Source organism: Panthera pardus, unplaced genomic scaffold (genome assembly GCF_024362965.1).
Source record: "Panthera pardus isolate Hobbes unplaced genomic scaffold, ASM2436296v1 HiC_scaffold_13, whole genome shotgun sequence".
Taxonomy (NCBI): Eukaryota; Metazoa; Chordata; class Mammalia; order Carnivora; family Felidae; genus Panthera; species Panthera pardus.
This window is the reverse complement of record NW_026526688.1, coordinates 202,628,721-202,655,838: the sequence shown is the minus strand read 5'-3', so window position 1 is coordinate 202,655,838 and position 27,118 is coordinate 202,628,721. Positions and strand designations below refer to the sequence as shown.

The window sequence follows — 27,118 nt, the reverse complement described above, 5'->3', positions numbered from 1 at the left end:
CGCGCATTCTCTCTTTCTCTCTCTCTCAAAAGTAAATGAATAGACGTTAAAAACAAGGTTTGGAAACTTTTTTTCCGTGGTGCTCAGGACAGTGCCTCTTGCATTGACTGTGAGACGAGCTGCAGTGGCCACGGACGGGAGCTTTCTTCTCCCTTCCTGCTCGCTGGTTGGGCAGAGGCAGGTCTTCATTAGCCTGTGTGGCACTTGTGGAAGTGCCTCATTTTTGTAAGGAGTTAATCTGACCACGGACAACGTGCCAGGAATTTAGAACACGGCACGGAAGCCGTGACCACGTTGGTAGACGTGACGGAGACGTTTCTAGGAGGAGAAATTAAGGCACAAATTTGCTAACGTAAGACTCAAAAGCAGCGAACCCTACGACACGTTTTAGAGACCATGCTGATGACACTCGTCCCTGTGTTTCCAGGTTTACGAACTGACCTTGCATTACACTCAGCACCAAGACCACAACGCCGTGACTGGGGCGCTGGAGCTCCTGCAACAGCTCTTCAGGACGCCCCCGCCCGAGCTCCTGCAGGCCTTGACCGCGCCGGGCGGCGGGCAGCGGAGCGGCGCGCAGTATGGGCCCGGCGGCCGGAGCCGCAGTGGCAGCATCGCGGAGCTCCTAGGTATGTTCTCCGGCGGTCGTCCCCGCGACGCCCCGCTTCCCTCACCGGCCGGGCGGCCGGCCTGCCCTGTGCCGAGCGGGGCGCCCTTCGGTCCCTCGGAAGCCTGAGCTGTAGACGGGAAGACGGAAGTGTGGAGAGGTCAGGTGACAGACGAGGCCTGCGTCTAAGGCCGGCTTCTCGACTCTGACCCGGCTGCCTCCACATGCCATCTCATCCGTCGTGAAACGAAAACTGTAGGGAAAGTGTTTCCAGGACCCTCGTGTCGCGGCCCGAGATGGGATCTTCAAGTCTCTGTAGGGGCTTTAGAGTTCCTTTCTGCCCTTGAGGGCAGAGACGTTAGGAAACCCCTTCCGCTGCCCCCCCCCCCCCACTCTTCTTTAAGCCTTGGGGGACGGGGCCCTAATCCCTGCACGGTGCTGCCCTGCAGACTGACCGCTGGTTTTCCTCCAGCCCCGGTGGGCCCTGTCTGACCTGGAGTTGCCCGTGGGAGCTGGAGTAGATGGGGATCCCCGAAGCGTGGCCTCTAGCACTGGATCTGGCACAGAGGAGGCTCCTGTGGCTTTCGCTGACTCCAGGCTTCACCTGGGCCCGGCGGCGTGTGGTCGATGTAGCGCAGCGCGTGTGTGGCACGGCCTTTGCTCACGGCGTTGACAGCCGAGAGGGTGTGACTGGAGGCCTAATTGCTGCCTCGCTCGAACATAAATGTTTGCCTGAACCATGAGCAGAAAATGAGAATGTGCCTGTCCACGGCCCTGTGTACTGAAGAATCCTTTCCTCTGTGGAACGCACACCTTACAAACACTTGCCGGAAATACTAATTTCTAATGATTGTTTCTAATGAAAATTTATATTTGATTATTAATTGACCAGCTAATCTGAGATTTCTAATGTCTTTCATTTGACTTTTTAAATGCACTTTATTTGAGCTTCTTTGGTATTTTAGGGCCCATCTTTAGATCTGTATATTTGAACGTTGATATAATTTTCGTGTGTCAAAATTAAAGCGTTGTGCTGTGGTGGTTCAGCACTGCCTGTGGAACTATGTTCGTACATTCTCTAGTTTTAAAACTGAATCAAGCTTTTTGAAGATTTTCAAATTCCTTCTGGATTTTAACAGCTTGTCGCCTTACTTTCATCTGTCATTTTCTGTGATTTACAGCCGGAGGGGGTTCTTCATGCAGCCCTGTCCTTTCAAGAAAACAAAAAGGTGATTATTTCAGAACTCAGAGTCTTATGTTGGGTCTCACTGCTTTTTCTGTATTTCTGTAATGCCTTCGACTGTGCCTGTGTCTCTTCTCAGCAGAGTGATTGTATTTATAAACATTGCTGGAATCTCATAACTGGGCCTGAATGGTTCTGTAGGGTGGCCTTGGAAAATTGCTTGTATATCAGAATCGTTGTGTTATAAATTTCTAATGCTTTAGGTCAGGGGTCAGCAAACTTTTCCTGTAAAGGGCCTCTGGTGGGCCTTCCTGTCTCTAATCGGTTCAGCTCTGCCTTGGGGCGGGAGGCAGCCGTAGCCCGTAGCCGTGGCCTGTGCTCAGCAAAGCTTTATTCACAGAAAGGGGCCTGTCCTGGTTTGCCTACTCCTTCATAGAGTCTGTGTTATGTTTTATAAAACTAACTTCCTTTTCTGTGAATTTTGTTTAGTATTAGTCAGGAATGATGTCTGCCTAATTATTTGGTTAATTTGGGCCTAATTATCATTTTTCAACCCTATTTAGCTTTGTACATGCCGGAACGTTCTGATACAATTTATTTCTATTAAATCACAGTGTTTTGGATCTATAGTGTGATAGTTTTGGTGCACATTAACACTTTACGACACCAAGTATTTTATTTTCTGGTCTGGATCTCCATAGGAAAGAATTGCTGCCATTTTCTGTTTCGAAATCTTAAAAGACTAATCTTTTTTTACAATTTATTGAGGTATAATTGGTATACAACATATATTTTTTGAGTGCTTGAGAGCCAAATGCCTAATACTGTTTGCAGTATCGAATGGGATCTCATCAGGAATAATATTCTACCTTGACTGGATTAAGTAAACATTTCCTAGAACTTAGAATCAATAATATTTGGGCCATGATAGTGGCATACTTGATCAGGTTTGGGATTGTGGTGAAATACCGAGATTGTTTGAAGGCCACGAGGCTTCCGGGAAAGGGACTTTTCAGGCAGGTGGCTCAGTTGCTCTGAGACTTGCCTTATTGCTTAGTCACCTTCCCTGTGAAGAAGACACAGGTGGCTGACTCCCACCACTGAGATGAGTTGTTTTCTTCTGGCCAGAAGGTTGTTGTGTCCTCAATATCTTTTTTGTTTTTCTACTATTTTGTTTTGCTTTGTTTGTTTTCCTTTTTCATGGGGACCTGTGGTTTTTAAGCTTTTTTGATATAGTTGCAGAATCCTTTTTTTTCAAGTGAGATCTGCAAATCTGTGGGAGACAGAAGCAGAGTGGATGTTGAATGTAGGATGGCAGGGCGGGGGTGCAGCAGCCTTGACTTTGCACCCTTTGAGGTGGGCTCTTTGGGTCGGAGTGGCAAACCCCTGATTCCAAAGACAGCGACTGCTCTCATTAACACCCAAGTGCACAGGGTGGAATTTTAATTTGCTTCCTCAAGGTAAACCACTTGCTCTGTAATAAAGGACACTATTAGTAGATTAATCAAGTTGCCGTGTTAATTATATCTAGAGTTTGGGTATCCTTTGCTTTTTCTTTGTCTTTTTTCCTCCTTTAATGTCATATCTGTATAGATTTCTGGACGTTATCACACCTAGGGCCTATTTCTTGAAGAGTAGTGAAGTTAGAAGTCAGAAATTGCCAATAATGACTTCTATAGTGTCATCTAATGACCTCTGTGTAATGTAACCATAATGATTTAATTAGTCCAATTAAATCGTTACGGCTTTTTTCTTTTTTCCTACTAATATACTATAAATTGACATAATTTGGAAACCAAGAACTGATAAATGTATTTTTAGGACTGTGCAGAAGATGAACTTTATCCCATCCTCCCAGATCAAGTTCTGATTGTCAGCCACAGAGTCTGGCAACTTAAAAGAGAACAGAACAGGAGAACAGGAAAAGAGAAAAGAGAAAAGAGAACAGGAAAGACCTTCAGGGTCTTTCTGTTTTGTTTTTGAACTCTTTTTGTTTTTAAGTTTTTATTTTAATTCCAGCTGGTTACCACGTAGCACTATGCTAGTTTCGGGTGCATGGTAGTTACATATGTGCTCTGGTTGCCAACAGAATTGGTTCCAGCCATAGCTAACAATCTTCAAGATTAAATAATAATATAAATTATTAAAACAAACAGGTCTGAGTCAGTAAATACTTATTAATTATTAAAATATTTGGTGTTATAGTCTGAGAATCATTGCTTTTAACTTTGTTCCATGTAGGTTTATTGATTTTAATAATATCTAAATATCATATTGTGGCTTCTTTGTGTTTAGCACACTAGACGTATAAAAATACTTTTATTTAAAAATATATTTCATATACTCTTCTATGGGAGAGTGAACTAAATATGCTTATGATTTGCCGCTTAGAATGTGCATCTGTTTGATTTTTAAAGTCCTTCGTGTAGCAAGCTTAAGGACTCTTGCTACATCATTTCCTAGGGAAAGTGCTCTTCGGAGACGCAGCAGCCTTGGAGGATGACTCCGAGTCCAGGTCGGAGGGCAGCAGCCCCGCCTTCGCAGGTAGCTCTGAGGGAGGGGCAGTGGTGCTCCCCTCCCTCCTCTCTACTGGCCCCTTCCCTGCACCTTCCCTACCCCTGTCCTGCCCCTCCTGAGGGGTAGCGGTGAAGCCAGCTCGCTCGAATGGCGGCTAACCCATGCTTCTTTTCGAGCATTTACTTTGAAACGTGTCTGTGTGTTTTCTTGCATCAAATACTTGCTATTTTCCTTGGTTGAGGCTCTTTTAAAATTAGGTTTATGCTCCCTGAGCATAAGTCTTCTTATGTAGTAGGGGATGGTAGGTAAGTGTCTCATGAATTTCAGGGATTGTGAGGGTAAAATGGGATTAAAATTGTGGATAGTTTAACTTGAAAGAAATTTACATTTCTTACAGATTCTTTATTCACTTTATGAGTGATAAGCGTTGCTTAAGATACTGATAACTGGATTAAATGAGAGTGGTTTGGATTGTACAGTCCTATCCAAAAGATTATTTTTAGACAGCTGAAATAAGGCTATGGTATTTGGGAAGGAAAATCTGAAAAGTTCCAGTGGTGATTATTTATCTATTCACTTGTACAAAGTAGAAATAGATTTTTTTTTTTTTTTTTAGTTACAAAAACAAAACAAAATTACAGCCGTCTGCAGTATTGTTGAGCTCAAGGGCTCACTGGCCCTTGGGGCCTCCAGGAATGACCCCTGGTAACAGCATGGCGTAGACCTTCTTGTAGTGAACTTTATGTGGTGCGTGTGTGTCTTTTTAGTGGGAATTTAAAAAAAAGCTAGGAAAATGCTCTGCGCATTTGCCGGACAGGAGGGTAGGACTGGCTTAGCGGTCTTGAGCAGGGTCTGGGGAGGAGGAAAGCCCACCTCACAGAGACGGTGCCTTTCTGTCGTTTCCGAGCCCTGCTGGCTGAGAGTGCGCAGACGCCCCGCCTCGCGTCCCAGGCCAGGCCGCCTGTGAAGCGCAGAAATCTTTCTGTGTGGCTCCAAGCCCTGGCTGGAGCCGTTGCTCAAGGACTTGAAGTGGTTATGTTACTGAGCGTGCTTCAGGTTTGACAGTGAAATCCCACTTCAGAATGTTGACAGTATTTAAAACTATCTGCTGAGAATCCTTATTTTATTAATATGACATGGTAAGAGAGTAAAAAAAGGTAAGTCAAGAATACAGTGAAACACAATTTTAGTCATGTTTGAAGAATGCACTGTTGTCTTGCTTTTGAAATATACTAGTTCACATTTTCATGGTATTTGACGATTTTTTGCAGTTGAAACATTTGGTGACAGTGAATTTGGGGGTATTTTGTGAACATTTGATTTCAACGTCCCCGTTGAACGTTTTTCCTGGCCCTTTGAGGAATGAGTGTTTCTTTGTCTTCAGCCTCAGTCAAGGGTGAGATTGGTGGTGAGCTGGCGGCCTCTTCTGGGGTCTCCACTCCTGGCGACTCCGTGGGGCACGACATCATCACCGAGCAGCCCCGCTCACAGCACACGCTGCAGCCCGACTCGGTGGATCTGGCCGGCTGTGACTTGGCGAGTGCTGCCACCGACGGGGATGAGGAGGACATCCTGAGCCACAGCTCGAGCCAGATCAGCGCCGTCCCGTCTGACCCAGCCATGGACCTGAACGATGGCACCCAGGCCTCCTCCCCAGTCAGTGACAGCTCCCAGACCACCACCGAAGGGCCCGATTCAGCTGTGACCCCTTCAGACAGTTCTGAAATTGTAAGTGGGTGCAGAGGGTGCCCCGGTTTCTGCAGAGAGGCCTCGCCTGGAGGCCCAGACCCACACCCTCCTGCCTGTTTCCCTCTCCCCGTGTGACTCACTAGTAAGAGCGCAGAGGTCAGCAGCTTAGGTCGTTAATGGAGAGTTCAGACCCACCCGAGAACCTCACTGAAGGAAATGGCCGAGTGGCATTCGTGTTGAACGTGGAGGTCAGAAATTAGGTTAGTTGATGATATGAATGTTGCTAAAACTGCATTTTACATTCTGTAAGAACTTGTTGGGCACAGATCAAATCATTATTTAAGAAATCCGTAAGGAGCCTGTTGGTAATAGATCTGTGGTCTTAATGCATTGTAATTAAAAACATTAATACTGTGCATTATTTTAATATTTTTTGGCTTTTCAAAACCTCTTACAACATATCCCGTCTTATAGAGCATGGATTTAAGTACTTCTGATCTCTGAGCTAGTGGACAAGAAACACTTCGGGGATGGTCTCATCAAAAAGTTCAGGAAAAGTTTAGACTGAGTTTGACACCCCATTTTTTTTTTTTAAGCAATTTGTACTATTAAGTGTTCTGTTACTAGTTCATAGATTTTATTAAGAACTTTTTTTTTTTAGCTTGGATAAATGCAGAAGCATTGAATGACAAATCAGGAGATAAAACAGTCTCCTGTCCCTACTGAGCAGTTGTCGAGTTGTCGTGTGCATGGGATTTCTGATGGCCACGCAGATTGAGTTCCTTGGGTAGAGAAGGGAGCTCACTCCCGGTTAGGGTTTTAACTAGAAAACCTGGCCCCGGAGGACAAATAACTGGACCAGTGGGTAAGAAAAGCATGAGCAGGTTCTGACCAGTATGCAGGGAGGGGAAGGTCGGGGAGAGTGCTGGGTCAGGAGCACTGTGTTAAGTGGGTGGGGTGGGGGGAGATTCTGGTGTGTGTTTATTGCACCAGTTTCCATGGGTATCTTGCCTCTTCACAGTGGATGATTTCTGGTGAATTTGTTAGAAATAGGAGTGAAGGACCATAGGAGATTCTGAAAACTTCTGGTCTCCCGAGGTTACCCAGTGGTTCACTGCGTAACAGTGCTGGGAGTAGGGCCTCTGCGGGTCTCTCTGGCCTGTAGAGAATGAACATCTTTCCTTGATAATTTCCACGTTGGCGTAGTTCTTTCTAGTTTATGAGGTACTTCCATGTCCCATATGTAATCATTAATTGTTTGCTGAACAAATACATGGAGCGCCTGTTAAGCTCCAGGGATTGTTCCCAGGCCGGGCATAAGTAGAGGGCACAACATGCAGAACTGCTCGCAGAAAGCTAACATCCTAGAGTGGGAGTCGCAGAACTCCATATTGGGCCGGACAACGAAGGTCTTTGGCTTTCTGAGCCATACTGCCTGTGTCACATGGTCCTCTCTGCTGCTGTGTGAAAGCGGCCATAGACAGTACGTAAATGAACTAGCGTTCCAATAAAACTTCGTTTATAAAAACAGGTGGCGGGCCAGGTTTGGTCCTTAGGTCATAGCTTCATTGTCCCTATTCTAGAGCGTGTGCGTGTGTATGTGGGGGGGCAGATAATAAGCCAATAATCAGTCGATCGGTACGCAAATAAATAGGTGGTGATAAGTGCCATAGACAGAAGAAGCAAAGGGAAGGGGCTGGGGGACTTCCTCGTGAGACAGCTCAGCCTGGTGGTTCAGGGGCCTGTTGCAGGGAGCCACCAGAATGTGGATCTGTCGTTGACTGGCTGTGCAGTCTGGGGCACTTGTGTCCCCTCTTGCCTCAGTTTTCTCATCCATAGATTGAGGACAGCAGTGCTTGTGCCTTAAGGCTCACGAAGGTTACAGGAGCCCATACGTGTCAAGTGCTTTTTGATCCTGCCTGGCATGTAGTAAGATATTCAAAAAGTATTGGTTTTTGTCATGGTAGGATTTCTCATTGTAAGTTTTCTTTTTTTTTAACTGAGGTAAGGTTGTGTTTTTTTTTTTAATAAACTAATTAGGATAGTGGAGGAAATTGTTTCTTTTCTGGGTTGCTTTTGAACATGTAGCTTGACGTTTTTTATTTAATTGTAAGGATTTGGAATGACTTTTTAAAATGATACAGAATTTACTTCAGTAATTACTAGTGTACGGAGTGAGGTTCCATCATTCAGTTTTTCAGGCAAATTACATGGGATTTCAAGTGAATGCGAATATTTTATTTTGCAGTATGGAATCATAATCCAAGTTTTGGTTAAGTAGATGACATACTGTGTCCAGAACTTAGTTGATTTAGTCCTAGCAACTTCGAAGCTTAACCTGGTGTAGTGTTAGGTTTTTGTCTAAAAGATTTCCCTCATTTTTGACTTACTACAAAATTTTCTTGTAAAGACAAAGATTTTTTTTTTTAATGTCAAAAAGAGAAATTTTCAGATTGGAATTTATTTTGAATTTTTATAGCTGTGAAGCTTTTCATAACGTAGTAGCAGCGTGTGGTCAGCGAACTGGATTTTATATGCGTGCATGTCTGTGCATTTAAGGAAATGACCTTTGTGTTAGTACATAAGATGCGGGTCCCTGTGATTTCTGGCTGTGCCTTTGCCTACCCACGTTGGAGAGCCTGTCCCTCGGTGACGTCCCATCCGAACCTTCACCAGCCCCTCTCGAACCGTGCAGGTGTTAGATGGGGCCGACAGCCAGTATTCGGGGATGCAGATCGGACAGCCACAGGACGAGGATGAGGAGGCTGCGGGCATTCTTCCGGAGGAAGACGTGGATGCTTTCCGAAACTCCGCAGCTGGTACGTGGACTTCCGCGGTGCGCTATGGAGCCGTCTTGTTTTCGACCCCAACGTCTCAGTTTTACCGTGGCTTCCTAGAAGATGTCTTGGTTTTCTGAGTTGTAAATAGCAGATGAGGAAGATCAATTGAGGAATGACTGTCCTTTTTCTTGATCTAAGTCCTATACTTTCATGTGGGCTTTGTGTAAAAATGTATATTTGCTGTTGAATTGGAAACTTGTCACTCAGTCCCAATCTCTCTGATTTTGAAGCCCTTCAGCAAGCACATTTATTGAAAAGCATGGGCCACAGCCGGCGGCCCTCCGACAGCAGTGTGGATACGTTTGTCTCAAGAGACGAAGCTGCCGAAGCAGGAGACCAAGAAAACAAGGTGAGGTAGTGAGGCCTGAGCCCACTCAGCATTCTGAGCTCACGTGAACGCTTGAGACCGCCGTGGCTGCTGTCTGTGCGCTGTGCTCCCAGCTTTCCCGTCTCTGAGCTCCTGCTCAGCCATTTCGCCTTAAGTACTGACCTCTTCCTAGGTGTGCGCTTCCTTTCTGCCTCCCCAGGTGCGCCCAAATCCTTGAGAATTGCCTGAAGGTCTGCCTCACTGAGAGTCCTTCCCAGACAGACCTGGCTCACACCGATTGGGCCTTTCGTCTGATGGCCACGCATAGTCTCACAACCTGTCTTGGTTTTGTTCATTTAGTTGATTTATTAGTTTATTCATGGTGGTAAAATACGTACGGCAGAAACTGCCGTCATCGCCACCGCAAAGCGGGCAGCTCAGGGCACAAGTGCCACACGTTGCGCAGCCACCACCCTCCAGCCCGGGACTGTTCCCATCTCCCCAGACGGAAACTCCGTCCCCGTTAAGCACTAACTGCCCCCGCCCCCAGCCCCTGGCTCCCACCCTCTGCTTTGTGTCCCGTGGATGTGACTCCTCCAGGAAGCTCCTATCAGTGGGATCACAAAGTCACAAAGTATTTGTCCTTTCGCGACTGGCTTATTTCACTTGGGATGATGTTGTCCAGGTTCCCCCGTGTGGTGGCGGGTGTCAGGATGTCCTTCCTTTCTAAGGCTGAGTGAGGTCCCGCTGAACATGTGCACCGCAATTTGCACATTTTGCTTCTCTGTTCCTCCACTGATAGACACTTGGGTTCCATCTTCCGCCCGTGCGAATGATGCTGTGTGGACCTGGGGGCGCATGTGTCTCTTCAAGACCCTGCTCTCAGGTCTTTTGGATGTGATGTGTCCCCAGAAGTGGAATTGCAGGACCACACGGTAATTCTAGTTTTAGGTTTTTCTGAGGAACCGCCACACTGTTTTCCGCAGCGGCCGCGCCATTTTACGTTCCCGCCGACAGCGCCCAGGCTCCCAGTTTCCCCACAGCCCCGTCAGCACTGGTTATTTTCTGATTTTTTTTGACAGCAGCCATTCTGTTGGGTGTGAGATTGTAGATCACCGGGATTTCGATGTGCCGTCCCCTATGATTAGTGATGTTGGGCATCTTCTCATGTGCTGACTGGCCATTTATATGTCTTTGGAGAAATGTCTATTCGAGTCCTTTGCTCAGTTTTTAATCACATTTGGGTTTTTGTTGTTGTTGAGTTATTCATTGAACTGTTTGTAAAATATCTCTGAATTGCTTACTTTTTTACAGGTAAGTGTCTTCCCAGTTAATTTTAAATTCCTTGAGGGCGAGAAAGGGCGTTCTGTACTTAGTCCCTCTGTAGATGCTCAGTCATCCTGTGGACTCAGCACTTCCTTCCAGGTCCCCTCTGAGCCAGGTCTGCTCCCTCTCGGCTTTGGGCATTCCTAGGGCTCTTCCTCTGTCGAAGTAGCTTCCCCTTGTGCTGCAGATGATGGCTCATGCCGTCTTTTCCCAAGTAGCCTCCTGATGCCAGGTCTCAGCTGCCTTCTATCCCGCGTGCCCTCCCTGCACGCTGAGCTCATCCCTGCCACGGCCCACGTGACCCCGTGTTAGGCCTGCCTCTGACCGCTCTGATCCTGCTCCGCCACGATCTGTGAGGTCAGGCTTGTGTATGATGGAGATGGGTGTCTCTGTATCCCCAGCGCCCGGCATAAGTGCTGCTCTGGAACTGTTTGTTGAATGCACTGATGAATGAATGTATTGGTTCCTTGATTACAAGACGGACAACAAAGGGTCTTGTTTCTCTGTTGTAGCCTTGCCGGATCAAAGGTGACATAGGACAGTCTACCGATGACGATTCTGTTCCTCTTGTCCACTGTGTCCGCCTTCTGTCGGCTTCGTTTTTGCTGACTGGGGAGAAGAATGGTACGTATATAGCAGGGCAGGTCCAGCATTGGAGGAAATACCTAGGTTTCAAGGTCAACACGGTGACCAGTTTGTGCCTCGTTGTGCAGCAAAGGGAGGAAGTAGAAGCTGGGCGTGAGCTCTGGTTTTGGCTGACCCACGGGAGCGGCGAGGGGACGCTGAGGGAGCTGGGTTACTGGGTCTAGTTCGTTTACGTGGCCACCGCATGTTTACCGCCTTGAAGCCGAAGGTGACCGAGGTGGTTTCTTTGCAGTGTTGGTTCCGGACAGGGACGTGAGGGTCAGCGTGAAGGCGCTGGCACTGAGCTGTGTGGGAGCCGCTGTGGCCCTTCATCCTGAGTCTTTCTTCAGCAAACTTTACAAAGTACCTCTTGACTCCGTGGAGTACCCTGGTATGTTGAGAGTTCACGCCTCCTTCCTCATGTTGAATCAGTACTTGGAGAACTGTTTCAAATCATCTTGGCTATGTTAGTTTTAGACTGATCTGTTTTTTGAGTTACTTGGTGGCATTTGAACTGTGTTGTAGCTCTGTTTAAAACACAGGACTAGCGGTGTTTTTAGCTCTCTGGACTCCGTGTAGATGCAGTGTTTAGTGTGAACACACGTGGCAAAACGACAGAAAGCTGGGAGCGTAAGCGCCAGTTTACACACATGCTGCATTTATACCCAAAGCACAAGTCGCGTATAATCCAAATTGCTTTGGGTCACACTCAGCCAGGCCAGATGTTCACACTCAGAGACAAGTGGGACCTGAGACCAGCAGAGAACAGCAGATCCCGTCTCCTGTCCACACGTTCTGGGACACACTCTCATGTTGGAATAAATGGGGGAGGAACCGCACTTCTAAAATTGTCCTCCCGCGTTCTCTCCCTTTCTTTGGGCGAGGGGACACACTTGGGCTCTTGAATTCATATTAGGTAAGTGTGGAGTGGTTTGAGTTTCTCTCATCTTTTTTTTGAAGTGAAATCTTGGAATTTTGATTATTGACTGGCAACCTGGAATTAGAATCCAGAAAATCTGTGCGATATCAAGGCTATGATGAAGCTGGAATCTTTAAACCCCAAAATAGTTTCTACCACTCACGGCTGCTATATTCAAGTCTTTTCTAGATTTGGATCACCACCCCCCCCCTTTTTTTTTCTTTCCTAAGCATTAAGCTTTTATTCTGAGTTAGAAAGTTGACGGTCGGGGCCTGCACAGTGGCTGGGCACTTTCTCTCTGCAGAGGAGCCATATGTGTCAGACATCCTGAACTACATCGATCATGGAGACCCCCAGGTCAGAGGAGCCACGGCCGTTCTCTGTGGGACCCTCATCTCCTCCACCCTGAGCAGGTCCCGCTTCCAAGTGGGAGACTGGATGGGCACCGTTAGAGCTCTGACAGGTAATGTTCGGAGTTTTCGGGGTATTTTCTAGATAGAACTCTCAGGCTCAAGTTTACATAAAGACGTTTCCCGTTTGCTCTTTTGGTCAGGAAATACATTTTCTCTGGAGGACTGCATTCCTTTGCTGCGGAAAACTTTGAAGGATGAATCTTCTGTCACTTGCAAGTTGGCCTGCACAGCTGTGAGGGTAAAGCATGATCTTTTACAGAAATCAATTCTTTGATCAGTGGAAATTTTACCGTTGTTATAATTGAAATCGGGCTTAATACTGAATATTTCCAGACATCCTAAAGGTGTAAACAATAATAGACGTGTATGTGTTCACCACTCAGCTGTAGAAAGATAACATTACCAGTAAAGGTAAGGCTCAATTAAGTGTAGTTTAAGTTTTAACACTGAATATTTGCTAAAAACGTACCTTTTCTAAGGGTCCCTTTAGAAATATATCTCGCTAACCTTAAGTGTAAAACCTGTGGGATTAAACAACCAACGGCTCTCTTAGGCCCATAGAAGACCCAGTCAAAGTGAGCGGTAATGTTACCTGGTCACCTGTGTTCTGGCCCGGAGTCACCGCGTACCCGTGTTGTGGACGTGCCCGCGTGTGCACGGAGGGGCAGGAGGGGCAGCCACGGGAGCTGTTCTGGCGCGTTGGGCAGCGGAGAACGCGGTCCCTTAGCAGAGGGCCGTGGGTCCCCCACCAGCCCTGGCTCTGAGCCTTGATTTAGAATGGAGCCGTGCTGCTGTGCTGCACGGCTCCCTGTTAGCATGCCGACCAGCGGTCACGAGAGTGGCGTCTGGGAGTAGAGGCCAAGACAGAGACAGAAACGGGGGCAGAGAGAAACAGAGTTGTGTGAAAGGGACACATTGGGTTATAAACATTTCTGAGTGATGTGGGAAACGTGTGGCCCCCCTGCTGCAGTCAGAAGAGGAAGCGGGTCTGTGGACGAGTGATGTCCTTGAACGAGGTGGGACTGACCCTGACTGTACCTTGTTCTCCAGCACTGTGTCATGAGTCTGTGCAGCAGTAGCTCCAGTGAACTGGGACTGCAGCTGATCACCGATGTACTGAGCCTGAGGGACAGCTCCTACTGGCTGGTGAGGACAGAGCTTTTGGAGACGCTCGCAGAGATTGACTTTAGGTGAGTGAATCAGGGTCATTAGGTGAGCAGACCTAAGCTGCTCGGGAGTTTGAGCTAGGAATTGAAAGGGCTGGGTCGGTTGATTGAGTTACTGATTGGTGATGCTTCTCAGGTAACCTGTGAGTCGGGAGTCTGGGCGGCTTGGGTTGCTGATGCTTGTTTCCTCCTCAGCTTGCCCTGTGCCTGGGGTTTTAAAATAAGGCAGAGGAGTGGATCTTTCTGGTAGTTTTAGTCATCTGAGTGTTCTGGATGGTGGGAATGAAAGAGCTCATACTTAAATCGCATGCTCGTGGAAAACGAACATACTCCTCACCACACCGGATGTAGGTCACATGGGCTATTTCTACGTCCTTGCGATTACAGAACAACTTGATTGATGCCTTGCAGGTTTTCATTTTCGAAGAGGAAGTTTGGTTTGAGATCTTCTCTTTCAACACTTTATTTTAGAAGGGGAAATTTCTATGTTATCCAGGTGTTTGGTTCTTTTTCAAGCCACTGTAATAAAGTGGTTGTTAGGTGTCAGGCTCAGAGCTAGGTGCCCTCCGTGGTTATTTCCTTTCTTCCTCAGAACACCTCTGGGAATGAGGGCGTGCTCTCCCCTCTGCCTCGCAGAGGAAGGGGTGAGCGGCCCCATCCCCACGGCCCGCTCTCCTCCCGTGGTGGGTGTTTGAGCTCACTCTGAGGCCAGGTGGACTCTTTCATAGTAATAGACGTTTGTATTTATTTTGAAGAAAAACAGTGTACTGAGTGCTCTCTTACTGAGTGAAATGATGAGTGGAACATAAATTGTACTTGTTTAAACACATTCATCCTTCTGTGGGCTTCGGGAAGCACCGTCTCTCCCTGCCCACGCCGGAGCCGGCCTCCAGCGTCCCGTCTGTCGGAGGCTTGCAGGCCGACAGTGGGTGTTGGTTGAGTAACTAAATTATTTCGTTAAAAATGTTCTTTTGTTAGGTTGGTGAGCTTTTTGGAGGCAAAAGCAGAAAATCTACACAGAGGGGCCCATCATTACACAGGGGTAAGCCGTTTGTTTTCGTGGGGCCACATTGTCACCTCCAGGAATTGCTCTTTCCCGGGGCTGGGGGCTTTCCTGAGCGCTCTCTGTTCTAGGCTGATTCTGCAGTTTAGATCGTGATAGTTGTGACTGTATGTGTGGGTTAAGGCTGGTGATCGTGAGTCCCTTCTCACTGGCCTTCCAAAATACCTTCCCTGGAATTTAGTTCAATACGGACGTCATCCCTGTTTTCCTTATCCTTCTCTCCGAAGCTTTTAAAACTGCAGGACCGAGTGCTCCATGACGTCGTCATCTACTTGCTTGGGGACGAAGACCCCAGGGTGCGACACGTTGCCGCAGCTGCACTGATGAGGTAGTTACCGAGTGTCTGCTCTTTGCTGCCTTTCGTGGTGAAAGCGCTAAATGGTACGAGGAGGGAAGCCGGAACGTCCAGAGAGTAGGTCAGCGTTCCTAGATCGTGCGCGCCCACCTTCAGCCGCTCTGAGACCATCAGGACAGGTCGTATTTACCCCCGCAGGAGTCTACCGGGAGGCTGGAACAGGAAAAAAGTGCTAGCTTCCTAGCGTCAGGGGGACACGCTCTCATTGTCCGAAGCCTGGGCTACAGAGAAGAGTCAAAGAGGAAAGTACAAGTCACCTTAGCTTCTGCCCTGGAGATGCTCACTGGTAGCACTTTGATGCATATCCTGCATAGGAGGCTCTTTTTCAAACTTGAGACAGACGCCTGTGATTCTGTAAGCTGCTCATTTCCACTTGCTGTATTGTTAGCCTCTTCTGCCCTCAGACTTCTGAGACAGGAACCGTAAGCACCGCTGTTGTGGGGGGCAGCACCCTGGATTCGGTGCGCTTGTGCTTCTGTACTGAAGTGCGTGACACATCCCACAGTGGGAGAGCAGGGAAGGCTCTCAGCAGCATTTCGAAAAAAGAGATTTTGCTTAGTGGCCAAGAATTCACTCTGGAGTTGCGATAAGCTTTTATATAAATATTATTTGGTTGAATGTTAAGTTTTCTTTGACAGTAATGGTCAGTAAATATTATTGCACATAAATGTTTATGTACACATTTTTTCCTTAGAATTAATTCCTGGAAATTGAGTTATTAGGCCAGGCTTTTTGGTGTTGTTTTTTAAAATTTTTCATGGCTTTACTGACATACGATTTTATAGCCCTTAAAATTTACCCATTTTCAGTGCACCATTAAATGATTGCTAGCAAACCCTCAGAGCCGTGCAGCGGCCTCCACGGCCCCAGTGTTAGGACACTCCCATCACCCCACAAAGATCCTGTGCCCGTTTGCAGCACCTCCCACCCCCCAGCCCCAGGCAAGCACAAATCCACTTCCTGTTCTGGGCATTTCCTACAAATGGGATCACACGGTAGGTGGACTTCTGCTCCTGGCTTTTCTCACTTAGTTTTCGAGGCTCATACATGCCACAGTGCGGACGTGCGGTTCGTTCCCTGTGTTGCCGGACGCTGTTCCTTTATGTGGATGACACCGTCCGTGTCTGCTTCGTCCACTCACCAGATGGCTGTTGTTTCCACTTCTTGACTACTATTAATTGTGCTGGTGGAGCATTTGCCCACAAGACTCTGTGTGGACATATGTTCTCATTTCTTTTGGGTCAGTACCTAGAAGTGGATTTTTTATGGGTTTTGGTACTTACTGTGAAATTGCTCTCCAGAAACATACCTGGATTCGTACTCTTAGGACCAGAATATGATTATGCCTGATTCTTCCCACCAAAACAGACATTTCCAAAAAAGTGAAATATGTGTCAGTTGTTTAGGCAGAAATTGGTTTTTCATTTTAAAATAACTTCTCTTTGGGATGCCTGGGTGGCTCAGTCAGTTAAGCGTCCTGTTTCTTGATTTGGGCTCAGGTCACGGTCTCACAGCTGTGAGATAGAGCCCCTAGTCGGACTCCACGCTGCGTGTGGAGCCTGCTTAAGACCGTCTCTCTCCTCCTCTGCCCCTCTCCCCCGCTCATGTTCGCTCTCTGTTAAAAAATAATAATAATAGGGGGGAAAAAACCTTACCTTTTCTAAGTAATACAAGTTTACTGCACAAAATTTAGGGAAAATACTAAAATGGAAATAAAAATCTTTGTAATCCAACCACTCAAAACCACAGTTCCAATTTCATGTGTATCCTTTCTGTTTTCAGTGTCGTCCTTTGCATTTCTTTGATTGCTTGTGAGATGTACCTTTTCACGCACTTAACTACGTTTGTCTGACTTACCTAATCAATGATTTTGGGCCTTTACCATTTCCTGTAAATGATAGCCACTTATTTTACCGTAGAAGAAAATTGTATTTATCAGTACGTCTCCGTGGAGGAGAGTGACCTTAATTAAGGATACTGGGGTTTGCAAACCAATGTGATAAAATAGTTGTTTCTATAAGTTATGAGCCACGTCCATGAGTGTGTGAGTACGTTCGTGTAAAATGCACACGAAGTGTCAGTGGCAGAAGTGAGCCCTTCTGTTCTTCTACGAAATGGTTCTGTATTGTGCTTCCGAGTTGAGTTTAGATTTGTGAGGGACCTCAGCCGGAGCTTTGCCATCTGGGAACGTGTGGGACAGTTTTGCAGGCAGAATTGCAAAGCACGTAGGGGCCAGCCCCTGGCATTCGGATCTGCTCTGTGCTCAGTACTTTCTGTGGATGGTGGCTTCATGTACTTGTTCATGGTGCTCAAGATGATTAGAAAGAGAACTTTATTTTTTATTTATTTTTTTGAGAAAAAGCACATGCAGGCCTGTGCACGTGCGTGGGAGTGGGAGAAGGGCAGAAGGGGAGAGAGAAACTTATAAGCAGTCTCCATGCCCAGCATGGAGCTCGATCCCACGACTCTGAGATCATGACCTGAGCTGAAGTCAAGAGTCAGATGGTTAACCCATTGAGCCATCCAGGCGCCCCCGAAAGAGAACTTTAAATCAGAGCATTTTATTGTATGTAGAGAAAGGTACAGACAAAAAGGAAGTACAGCACCTAGTTATTTCAGAGTTGGTGTGATTTGTGTGGGGGTGATCGGTCCTGTGATTGGAACCCCCTGTTCTGGCGTGCTGGAATGCCACCCTGAAAAAGGGAGGTGGTGGTCTGTGGGTAGACCGTGTTTCAGGCTTAACCACCTTGATGGAGAAGGGTGATGAATCCCAGGTGAGTTTCAGATACTTTTCTTAAGTAAATAAACCTTACTTTTATGTTAGGCTTGTCCCGAAGCTGTTTTATAAATGTGACCAAGGACAAGCCGACCCAGTGGTGGCTGTGGCAAGAGACCAAAGCAGCGTTTACCTGAAACTTCTCATGCACGAGACTCAGCCCCCATCTCACTTCTCCGTCAGCACCATAACCAGGTACATGAGCCGGGTGCGTCCTGAGGTCGTCGGGAGGAGGTGCCCTTTCCCGATGCCTCTCTTTTGGGCTTTAGTCTCTAACGTGTGTTCTAGAGAAGAAGCTTTAGGTGAGAGTGTTCGAGTAGGTGGTCTCCTTCGGTGGGATAGTTCTCTGTTCGGGATGTGCCGTCCCGCCTCTTCACTTGATAAACTCTGCCACCGTCGCGGTGGCGACATCAGACATCTTGTGATCCATTCGTTACCAGCCACGTACCAAGAAGTGTGTTTTCGTGTGTGACTCCTGGGCTGGGTCTCAGCTAAAAACTTGTCCGTTAAGTTTCCTCAGTTAACTTGCGCTGCTGGTGCGGAGTCCAGCTCGGTTGTCAGGCCCCTCGTTTTGAGGCGACCTGGCGGTTACAGAGTGGCAGCGGCAGTTGGGCGGTCTGCAGCGATCACCGTCACGTTTATCGTGCGAGCTCCGGCACGCCCCGCGGGTGGTGCCCACGGCCCCCCAGCTGGTCTCGGGTCAGCGGCGGGGACGGAGGAAGCCACCAGAGCCGAACCGCTCCCAGGGAGTGAGGGTTCCTTAGAGGCTGAGTCTGCACAGACGCCTGCAGAAGCGATACGAGGAGAGACGTCATGCCGTTTTAACGCTCGGTTTTAAATGCTATTTGAAACATGAGCTTTGTTTGTGACTCTCCTGTTAGCGGCAGTTTCTAAAAAGCTTGGACTAAGTGGCGTCGAAGCGGAGAAGTTTGCTCTGAATTTGAAACTCGGCTTGTCGGATTTTGAAGCCGTTCCTAACTAGATATTTTCTCTCCTCATGTAAAGATTGCTTTAGAAAAACACACGAAAATAATTTTCTCAGAGAAATCCCTCACCCCTCTGCCCCCCCACCCGCTTTTTTTTTTTTTTTTTACCCTAAGAAGTGGCATTTTCTTCTCTCTGAAAAGAGAGACAATTTATTCAGGGTAAATATTCCTTTAACAGAAGAAACAAAAGCCACATGTGAGTATCTGGTCGTCAGGGGCTGAACAAACCTTGGGTAACCTGCCGTTTCAGAGGGTCATTTCAGAAAGTGACGATTTCAGTGCCAGCAGGGAGGAGTGGCACGTTGCCTGGGCACCGGTTACTGGCCGCGGCCCCGAATCTCCCCCTCCCGCCTCCGGCCTCGGCGAGGTGGCTGTGGTGGCCGTGGTGGCTGCCCGTGACTTTGCCACCTGCCGTTGGGGAATTTATGGGAGAAGAGAAAAGAACTATTCTCCTGAGATTCATTTCTGGGACCTGAGGACCCCGAGGGATTCAGAAGCGAACCCAGCACTAGTCCCGCGGGGGCCCCGCTGGTAGGGCAGGGGGCGGACGGCCTGCACGTAGCTTCACGAAGGGTTGAAGTCCATGTGCCAGGAGAGGGGTGACGGAGAGTCCGCGGTGCTCCTGCACTGGGGAGAATGCTTTCTTCTTTCCTGGAATCAGGGTAGCTTCCAGAAGGATTTCTTCCAACTTCGGAGTTTGAAAAATGGGTGCTTTTGGCAGGTGGGGAGATTTCAGGCGAGGCTGTGGTGGGGGGGAGCGCTGCAATGGGGTGGCCGCAGGAGGGTAGGGATCGCAGTGACCGGGTGTGTGTCTAGCCTCTCGTTCACCTCAGAGTCAGGACTGCTGTAACTTCCTAGAGGCTTTAATCTTAAACTTTGAAATGCCATTTGCATTTTGAAACTACCGTAAGCTTTAGTGGTAGATTTGAAGTCTCCGTGTTTCCGTGTTTTTCTTCTTAGAATATACAGAGGCTATAACCTACTGCCGAGCATGACAGACGTCACTGTGGAAAATAACCTCTCGAGAGTCATTGCGGCAGTTTCCCACGAGCTGGTCACGTCGACCACCCGAGCACTTACAGTAAGTCCCCTGGGTCGGTGTTCTCGAGATTGATTGTGGGTGGTTTGTGCGGTTGGTTTTTAATGGTGACGGGAGGTGCTTGCGTTCGAGGTCTTCTGTGTGGGGCTTATTCCCTAGGACTTGTGTCCCAGGGAGCAGAGTCTGGGCTTATTGGAGTGGGCGTGCGAACAGCCATTTTGTTTCTGATGATGAAAGTAACACGTGCTCACTGTCAAAAAATTCAGCCAGTGTAGGAAGACATGAGAATGAGAATAAACACTCCCATAATCCGGGTTGGTAACGGGTCAGAAGTTCAAACTGCCTCTGATGTAACGGACTCGGTGAGTGTGTGATGGGCGCTACGGGGAAGAAGCAGACACACCAGCAAAGGTTTCTGTGCGGTGTAATTACACGTGTCGTCGTTTGCGACACTGACGTGGAAAAGAGCCGTTGCATCCAAGAGTGCAAGGGTGACCCCATTCCGATTACGACGGAGATCTGTATGTGCAGCAGAAGGTTCACACACCTGTCATCGTGGTGCTTTGGAGAGTTTTTCATTCTGTAGAGAGACGGAATCTGGGTTACAATAGAGAGACCAAAGGCCACGTGTGATTATGTACAGTCCGATCTCTGTTGGGAAAAGTCGTATTCACACATGTACGTTTCTCATACTCAGGAAAACGACTGGCAGAAAATGGCCAAAGTGGATTTTAGGACTACGATTTTTGTTTCATATTTTATCAGATACTTATAAATTTCCTAAAATGAACAAGGGTGACTTTCATAATCAGGAATAGAGGATATCATACAAAGTTGCGTTAATTTGCTGTTTCCCCCGTCGTTTATTTTATGTGGCAGAAGAAATACTTGCATATTGTAGAAAAATCCCAACAATTATGATTGGGTTGTCTTGATAAGTATATAGTGCCTTTTAAGCCTTAATATTGTTTGGCCTCTTTGTAGTTTGGTCTTCCCTGGATTTGTTTAAAGTTATCATAAGCTTCATTTATTTGTATTTATTGTGGCTTCCATGTGTCGGGCACTCTTCTAGGCTTGGGATGTAAACACAGAGAGGGTCCCTGTCCTGTGCCTCTTGCGGCCTGGTCAGGAGGTGGACATCAGTGAGCTCCCTCCAGCACGGAGCAGACCAGGGCATGGGGAGGGCGTGGGGCCATTGCCACTGTGAGCAGAAGGGCTGTGCCGGCTGCCGGCCTCCCGTCACGGCATAGAACGGTCCCTCCTTAGCGCCTGTGTCTCACTTGTCCAGTTCTGCCCTTGAAGGACGAATCAGTCCCCTGGTAGGACACATATCGTGAGACACAGATCTCAATTCTGTTTTCATTGTTTGTACTTTCTGTAAAGGGTAAAAGGAGGGTCAGTTTGATAAACACTTTTCGGTGCGTGGGTGTGATTTTCCTGTCTTTTCCTTCTTCAGTTCGGATGCTGCGAGGCTTTGTGTCTTCTTTCCACTGCCTTTCCAGTCTGCGTTTGGAGTTTAGGCTGGCACTGTGGGTATGTATTGTTCTCAGCATGTGGCTGTCTTCACTTACGTGATCCAGACATCGTTACTGGGATCTCCTTGTTTCTTTCTTAAATCTTGTATCAGTTTGACCTTTTGGAAAAGTACCCAGCAGAATGCTGGGCTCTGCCCTTTTAGCTAGTGACAGAGCTCCTAAAGATCCGAATTCGCTGTGACTCCCGTGGGTGTCAGTCGCCCACTTGTCAGTGCTTTGGGGGATTTCAGGGTGTGACTTGTAGATTCATTGTGGGGAATTCACATATGTTGGCAAGACGTCTCTAACTGGCTTCTCTCCAAAAGTCTTCGCTGTGTGTTAGAAATTTGGAAACATTGTTTGTTTGAAACCAAATAATATGACCTATCATTCAAAATCACGATGAGCTACAGTGTGTAATTTAGGAACTCGTACTTATATTAGCACTTGTCATTTAAAAATGATTTTCTTCCAGGAGATGGCCCTAATAGCATCTGTGAAATAATTTCAAGTCTCCTGTGACACTAAGAAATAAGCTTTTACTGTGTGTACCAATGACTGAGAAAAATTTTGGGACTCACCATCGGTTTTTTTTTTTTCAATGTTTATTTTTGAGAGAGAGACAGAGCGTGAACAGGGGAGGAGCAGAGAGAGAGAGGGAGTCACAGAATCTGAAACAGGCTCCAGGCTCGGAGCTGTCGGCACAGAGCCCGACGCGAGGCTTGAACTCAAGAACTCTGAGATCATGACCTGAGCTGTCGTCGGACGCTTAACCGACTGAGCCACCCGGATGCCCCAGGGCTCACCATCACTTTAAAAAAAAAAAAAATCTTTTTTTAGTGTCTATTTATTTATTTTGAGAGAGTGAGTGTGTGAGTGGAGGAGGGCCAGAGAAAGACACAGAATCTGAAACAGGCTCTATCTAGCCTCTGAGCTGTCAGCACAGAGCCTAACGCGGGGCTGAAACCCACGAACCGCGAGGTCATGACCTGAGCCGAAGTTGGATGCTCAACCGACTGAGCCACCCAGGCGCCCCTCACCATCCCTCGTTAAAGTAAACCTGCAGATTTGTGTCTGTGTCAGCCTATGACCAGCTAACATTTGCTTGGAGTGGATGGATTGCATCCTCCGGTCTAGAATGATTGCTTCCCTCTGTCCACAGGTAGTTACTGAGCAGCTGTGGTTTCTGGTCATAGATCCAGTGCCTGACCTGACTCTGGGCTACTTTGGCATTGGAGTAAAATATGCTAAGTCAAAATTCGAAGAAAGTTAAAAAGTTATAAAAGTAAGCAGTTTCAGTAGTTTTAATCAGATGTGCTACCTGGTTTCCATTTCTCTGATTTTTGTGGAGCTGAGGTGTATGTGCAGGAAGGATGTTAGTTAACAATAGTAAAATCGCTTTGTGAGCTGGTACAAAGCGTACGGTGATAGGCCTTCGTGGTTCACGGGAGAAGGCAAGACTGCTTTACAGCTTTTGTCATCTGACCTGCCCGTGTTGGCTTCCAGGGCACCCCCGCTGAGCGTGTCCGGTGAGTCCAGGAAGAGCTGTACTGTTGGCATGGCCACGGTCATCCTCACCTTGCTCTCGTCAGCTTGGTTCCCGCTGGACCTCGCAGCGCACCAGGATGCACTGGTGCTGGCCGGAAACCTGCTCGCAGGTAGTGGCTCGGAGGTGGAGCAGGGGCTTCGGGTCCAGAGCTGTAGGTTTCTTTTTGAGGGATGGGGTGGTGCGCACGCGAAGGAGAATATCGTGAGGCCGTCGCCAGGATGGCTCCAGCCCTTCGTCAGAGGTCCCGACGTCAGCAGCATGCGTGGATGTGAGCTATAGGCATCTGTTCTGGGCCGACTGTTTTAAGGGAGCCCTTTTCCTGCCCAGCCCCTCAGCCACAGGTAAACCTGTTCCTAATTTCATTTTAGTGGGCACCATGTGCCAGGCACAGTCCCAGGCACCACGGCTGTAAGAAGGGCGGTGTGTGGGCTCCGTTCACAAGTCACGTGTGGATTCAGCGGGTGACGCACGTAAACTAAGTACAGTGGCTGCCCAGAGTGGCCATCATCGCTCTCTTTAAACACCAGGCGGAGGGCGTAGCCTATTTGAAGGCATAGAGACACAAAAAAATTTGTGACATGTGAGGACTGCAAGCAGTTTGGGATGTTAGGTGAGATGAGGACTGACAGGGAGGATGTAAGGAAGGAAGGCCACTGAACTTGACAGGTGGGCTGCCTCGCTAAGTGCTCCTTAAGTATGACGTCCTATTTGCTGTGCGACGTCATGGCAGAGCCTCATGGAGGGGCTGGCAGTGGGGCTGGTGCATTTGCACGGTCCGGTCCCTCAGCGGCTTCAGTGTGGCTTGGAGGAGAAGGTAGGGAAACCCGCTTAGGAGGCTCACATCGTAGTCGAGGTGAGAGAGTCTGAACGGGATAAATGGTGGTGGGCTGGCTGGAAGAGGACGCAGGGGGCAGGATCAGCAGGCCTCGGCCCCCGGTTCGATTGGGGTTGAAAAGATCCGGGGCGCCTGGGGTGATTGGCACGTCCTGACTGGGCGTACGTACTGTGGTGATGTTAGGAAGGTCCACCGGCTGGAGATGTCCAGCAGAGTCAGAGTGGATGGGTCTAAATGACTTGCCTACTCATTCCTTTCCCCCACGTTGTGCCGCATCACAGCCAGTGCCCCCAGGTCTCTGAGAAGTTCGTGGACCTCTGAGGAAGAGGCCAACCCAGCAGCCGCCAAGCAGGAAGAGGTCTGGCCGGCTCTGGGTGACCGGACCCTGGTGCCCATGGTGGAGCAGCTCTTCTCCCACCTGCTGAAGGTGATTAATATCTGCGCACACGTGCTGGACGATGTGGCTCCTGGACCGGCAATAAAGGTAACTTTGGACTCGGCCGCCGTTTAGCACAGGGTGACGTCGTGGGTGTCAGACATGCCTTCGTGACTCATCTGTCCCTTCCATACTCTTTTTTACTTGAAATGAACAAAACCGCTCATATGGTGACATTGGATTTAACGCCATAATATGTCAACCAATTTATAGCTCTTTTGGTACCGTCATCGGTTACTGTCGTCTCTGAGGGGAAAGCTATCTTTATTCTTGGCTTTCAGCATTAGCCAAGAAAGCTCATAAGGAAGTTGCTGGCTTATTAGGTAGCTAACTCATCTGCTGTCTCCTGGAATGTTGGCAGATCGCTCTTCTGTGAAGTGTAGTTCTATCAAATCAGCTTCCCAAGTGGTAAATTGCACAGTGAATAAGGTAGATGAGCTCACTTATAATTATATCCGATTATTCGCACACTCCTGTGTCCTCTATCTCAGGTTGCTTCCATCTTGAAAAAACTCCTCTAACTTCACATTCTGCTTCGACTGCCGCTTGGTCTCCTCATCAGTACGAACCTTTCTGAAGAGTGCCGTCTCCCCACTTAACACCTTAGGGCTTCCTGTGGCTGCAGCCATCGATTCCCCAAACTTCAGGGGGTCGGCTTTCGGCCACCACTCTCCATGGCAACTCTCCCTGCCAAGATTGGTCCTTGGGTCTCGTGGGTACCTCTCGGGTCCTGTCTTCTCCTGTGTATCACTCGGTACCGCCACGCAGGTCCTGAAACAGTCATTCCTGCTGGTCTCCGGGTTTTGTCTCTTGTTTTTCTCCAACCAGTCTGCTCGCCGGGCCCTCTCCTGGTTTCACCTCTCTGCCCACCACTGATGATCTCCAGGCTCTGTCCTAGGTTGGCCTCTCTTGATATTTCCTGGGCCAGTTCTGTCCAGTACAACTCTCTGTAATGGTGGGAACATTGATGTCTAGGCCAGCCATGACAGTAGCCACCAACCACACGTGGTGACTGATCACTTGAAAAGTGGCTAGCGCAACTGAGGAACTGAACTTCTAATTTTGTTTGTCATTAAATGGCCACGTGTAGATAATGGCTCCTTTACGGGACGGGGCAGCTCAAGGTGGTCAGTCCTGCTCTTACCGTTGGTATTTAAACGTCAGAGACCCCAGGTGTGTCTTTGGGGTGTCAGTCCAGGGACGCGCCATGCATCTCCTTGGATGGCTCGCAGACCTCAGGTGTGCTCTGGATCTGAGCTGCTGAGCCTCGCCCCTGCCCGTGCCCGCCGTGCTCCCCTCACTTTGTGCTTTGTCAGCTGCAAACGTGGCGGTCATCATAGCTCCTTGTTTCATCAAGTCCTGTGTTTTCCCTACTGAATATCTTACAAAAACCCGTATACATGTGCACACATGCACGTACATGTACACACACACAAATGCACACATACCCGTATAGGTGCACACGTACATACACACTTCTCTGTGTGTTTACTGCCACTATTCTGGTGCAAACTGGTGACCTGATGGAGTACTGCTATAGCCTCTTTTCTTCTTTTTCTTCTTTTTCTTCTTGTTGAGACCACATGTTAATGAATACACCCTGCAACTCCAGCATAATTCGTATGCCATACAATCCTTCTGCTTACAGTGTAGGATTTGGGTTGTTTTAGTACGCCCAGAGCCACTGGGCCATCACCACCACCAGTGTAGAGTCCAGAAAGGAACACGATACATACCTTTAGCTCTCACCCCCAACCTCTCGTGCCCCCCCAGCTCCAGGCAGCCACCACCTACTCGCTGTTTCTGTGGACCTGCCCGCGGCGGACACGTCATGGGAAGGGACTGTGTGGTCCATGTCTCGTCGGTCTGCGCTCCTGATGGCAGCTTTTGCCACACTCCGTCCGCTTCCCTGACGTTGTGGGGAGAGAAGCAGAGCTGAGGCCCAGTGCCCACTATGTGTCTCCTGCAGTTCTGTCTCTGTCCAGTGGACCCCTAGCTCTGCTGCTCATTAGCCTTGACGTTGAATACGTTCCTTCACCTCTGAGCTCGTTTCATCATTTGAAAATGGGTTCAGAACGTTGCTTCGTACCCTTTTTCCTGTCCTGGCTCCCACGGAGTGCGCTGGTTGCCACTGGAGGTGATGGGTGGGCCCCGCCTGACCCCATTCACGGTCCACCTGTGAAGAAGTTCTGGGTCAATCCCCGCCACGTGTGGTGGTTGTGTGGGTTAGTGTAGCTGGTACACGTACCGCGTGTGAGCTCCATAAATGAGGATTCCGAGAAAAACCAGATTGCCTGGGTTGCTTGCTCTGCTCTGGGAATGGGAAACCACATCTGCGAGTTTCAGTTTGCGTGCTGGTTCTACTTCCTTCACAGACTCTGGTTTTTGTTGCAGGCAGCCCTGCCGTCCCTAACGAACCCTCCTTCTCTAAGTCCGATCCGCCGGAAGGGAAAGGAGAAAGAGCCGGGAGAGCAGGCCTCTGCGCCCTTGAGCCCCAAGAAAGGCAGCGAAGCCAGTCCAGGTATGAAGCGTTAGCGGGCAGGGGACATGGTGTGTGTCATCCAAAGCCAGGACTGTGCTTATGTTCGTGCCGAAGCTAATGTGACAACTTGGCATTTTTTGGAAGTAAACTACATGGCAGTGGAGCCGGAGGAAGAGTTTCCTCAGGGTGGGTTCAGATGTGGAATATCATAAATATCCCTGACTGTGTCCAGACCGTGTTCTGGTCTTGAGTGCCTCTTAGGGTCACTTGCCAGTGTGTGGCCACAGAGGTCTGCGGGCATCGGGCCCCTAGCAAGGAGCCCTGCCTGCTGTCCTCCCCATCCCACTTCTCCCTGCAGAAGAGAGTGGAAGAGACCCGAGTTTGAGTCGGGGAGGCGGCGTAGACGGCTGGGAGCAGAGCTAGCGGATGAAATACTTGGTTCTGACATGCGAGGCCCTCTCCAGTTGGAAGTGGCAGGTTTACATTTGGGCG

At 48.4% G+C, this 27,118-nt stretch overlaps 1 protein-coding gene across 1 annotated transcript in view; it reads left to right on the top strand.

Moving 5' to 3' along the window:
- The window catches only part of HTT (huntingtin), a 147,581-nt gene that overhangs the window by 40,292 nt on the left and 80,171 nt on the right, over positions 1–27,118 (top strand). The window contains exons 9-27 of the mRNA XM_019453826.2: positions 428–629; positions 1,789–1,836; positions 4,254–4,334; positions 5,692–6,035; positions 8,692–8,815; positions 9,067–9,185; positions 10,982–11,093; positions 11,347–11,484; positions 12,317–12,475; positions 12,566–12,663; positions 13,476–13,615; positions 14,570–14,633; positions 14,882–14,982; positions 17,834–17,980; positions 19,732–19,852; positions 21,267–21,343; positions 22,831–22,982; positions 23,990–24,192; positions 26,539–26,665. Of these exons, the coding sequence (XP_019309371.2) occupies positions 428–629; positions 1,789–1,836; positions 4,254–4,334; positions 5,692–6,035; positions 8,692–8,815; positions 9,067–9,185; positions 10,982–11,093; positions 11,347–11,484; positions 12,317–12,475; positions 12,566–12,663; positions 13,476–13,615; positions 14,570–14,633; positions 14,882–14,982; positions 17,834–17,980; positions 19,732–19,852; positions 21,267–21,343; positions 22,831–22,982; positions 23,990–24,192; positions 26,539–26,665 (2,557 nt within the window). The remainder of the gene's footprint in view (positions 1–427; positions 630–1,788; positions 1,837–4,253; positions 4,335–5,691; positions 6,036–8,691; positions 8,816–9,066; positions 9,186–10,981; positions 11,094–11,346; positions 11,485–12,316; positions 12,476–12,565; positions 12,664–13,475; positions 13,616–14,569; positions 14,634–14,881; positions 14,983–17,833; positions 17,981–19,731; positions 19,853–21,266; positions 21,344–22,830; positions 22,983–23,989; positions 24,193–26,538; positions 26,666–27,118) is intronic.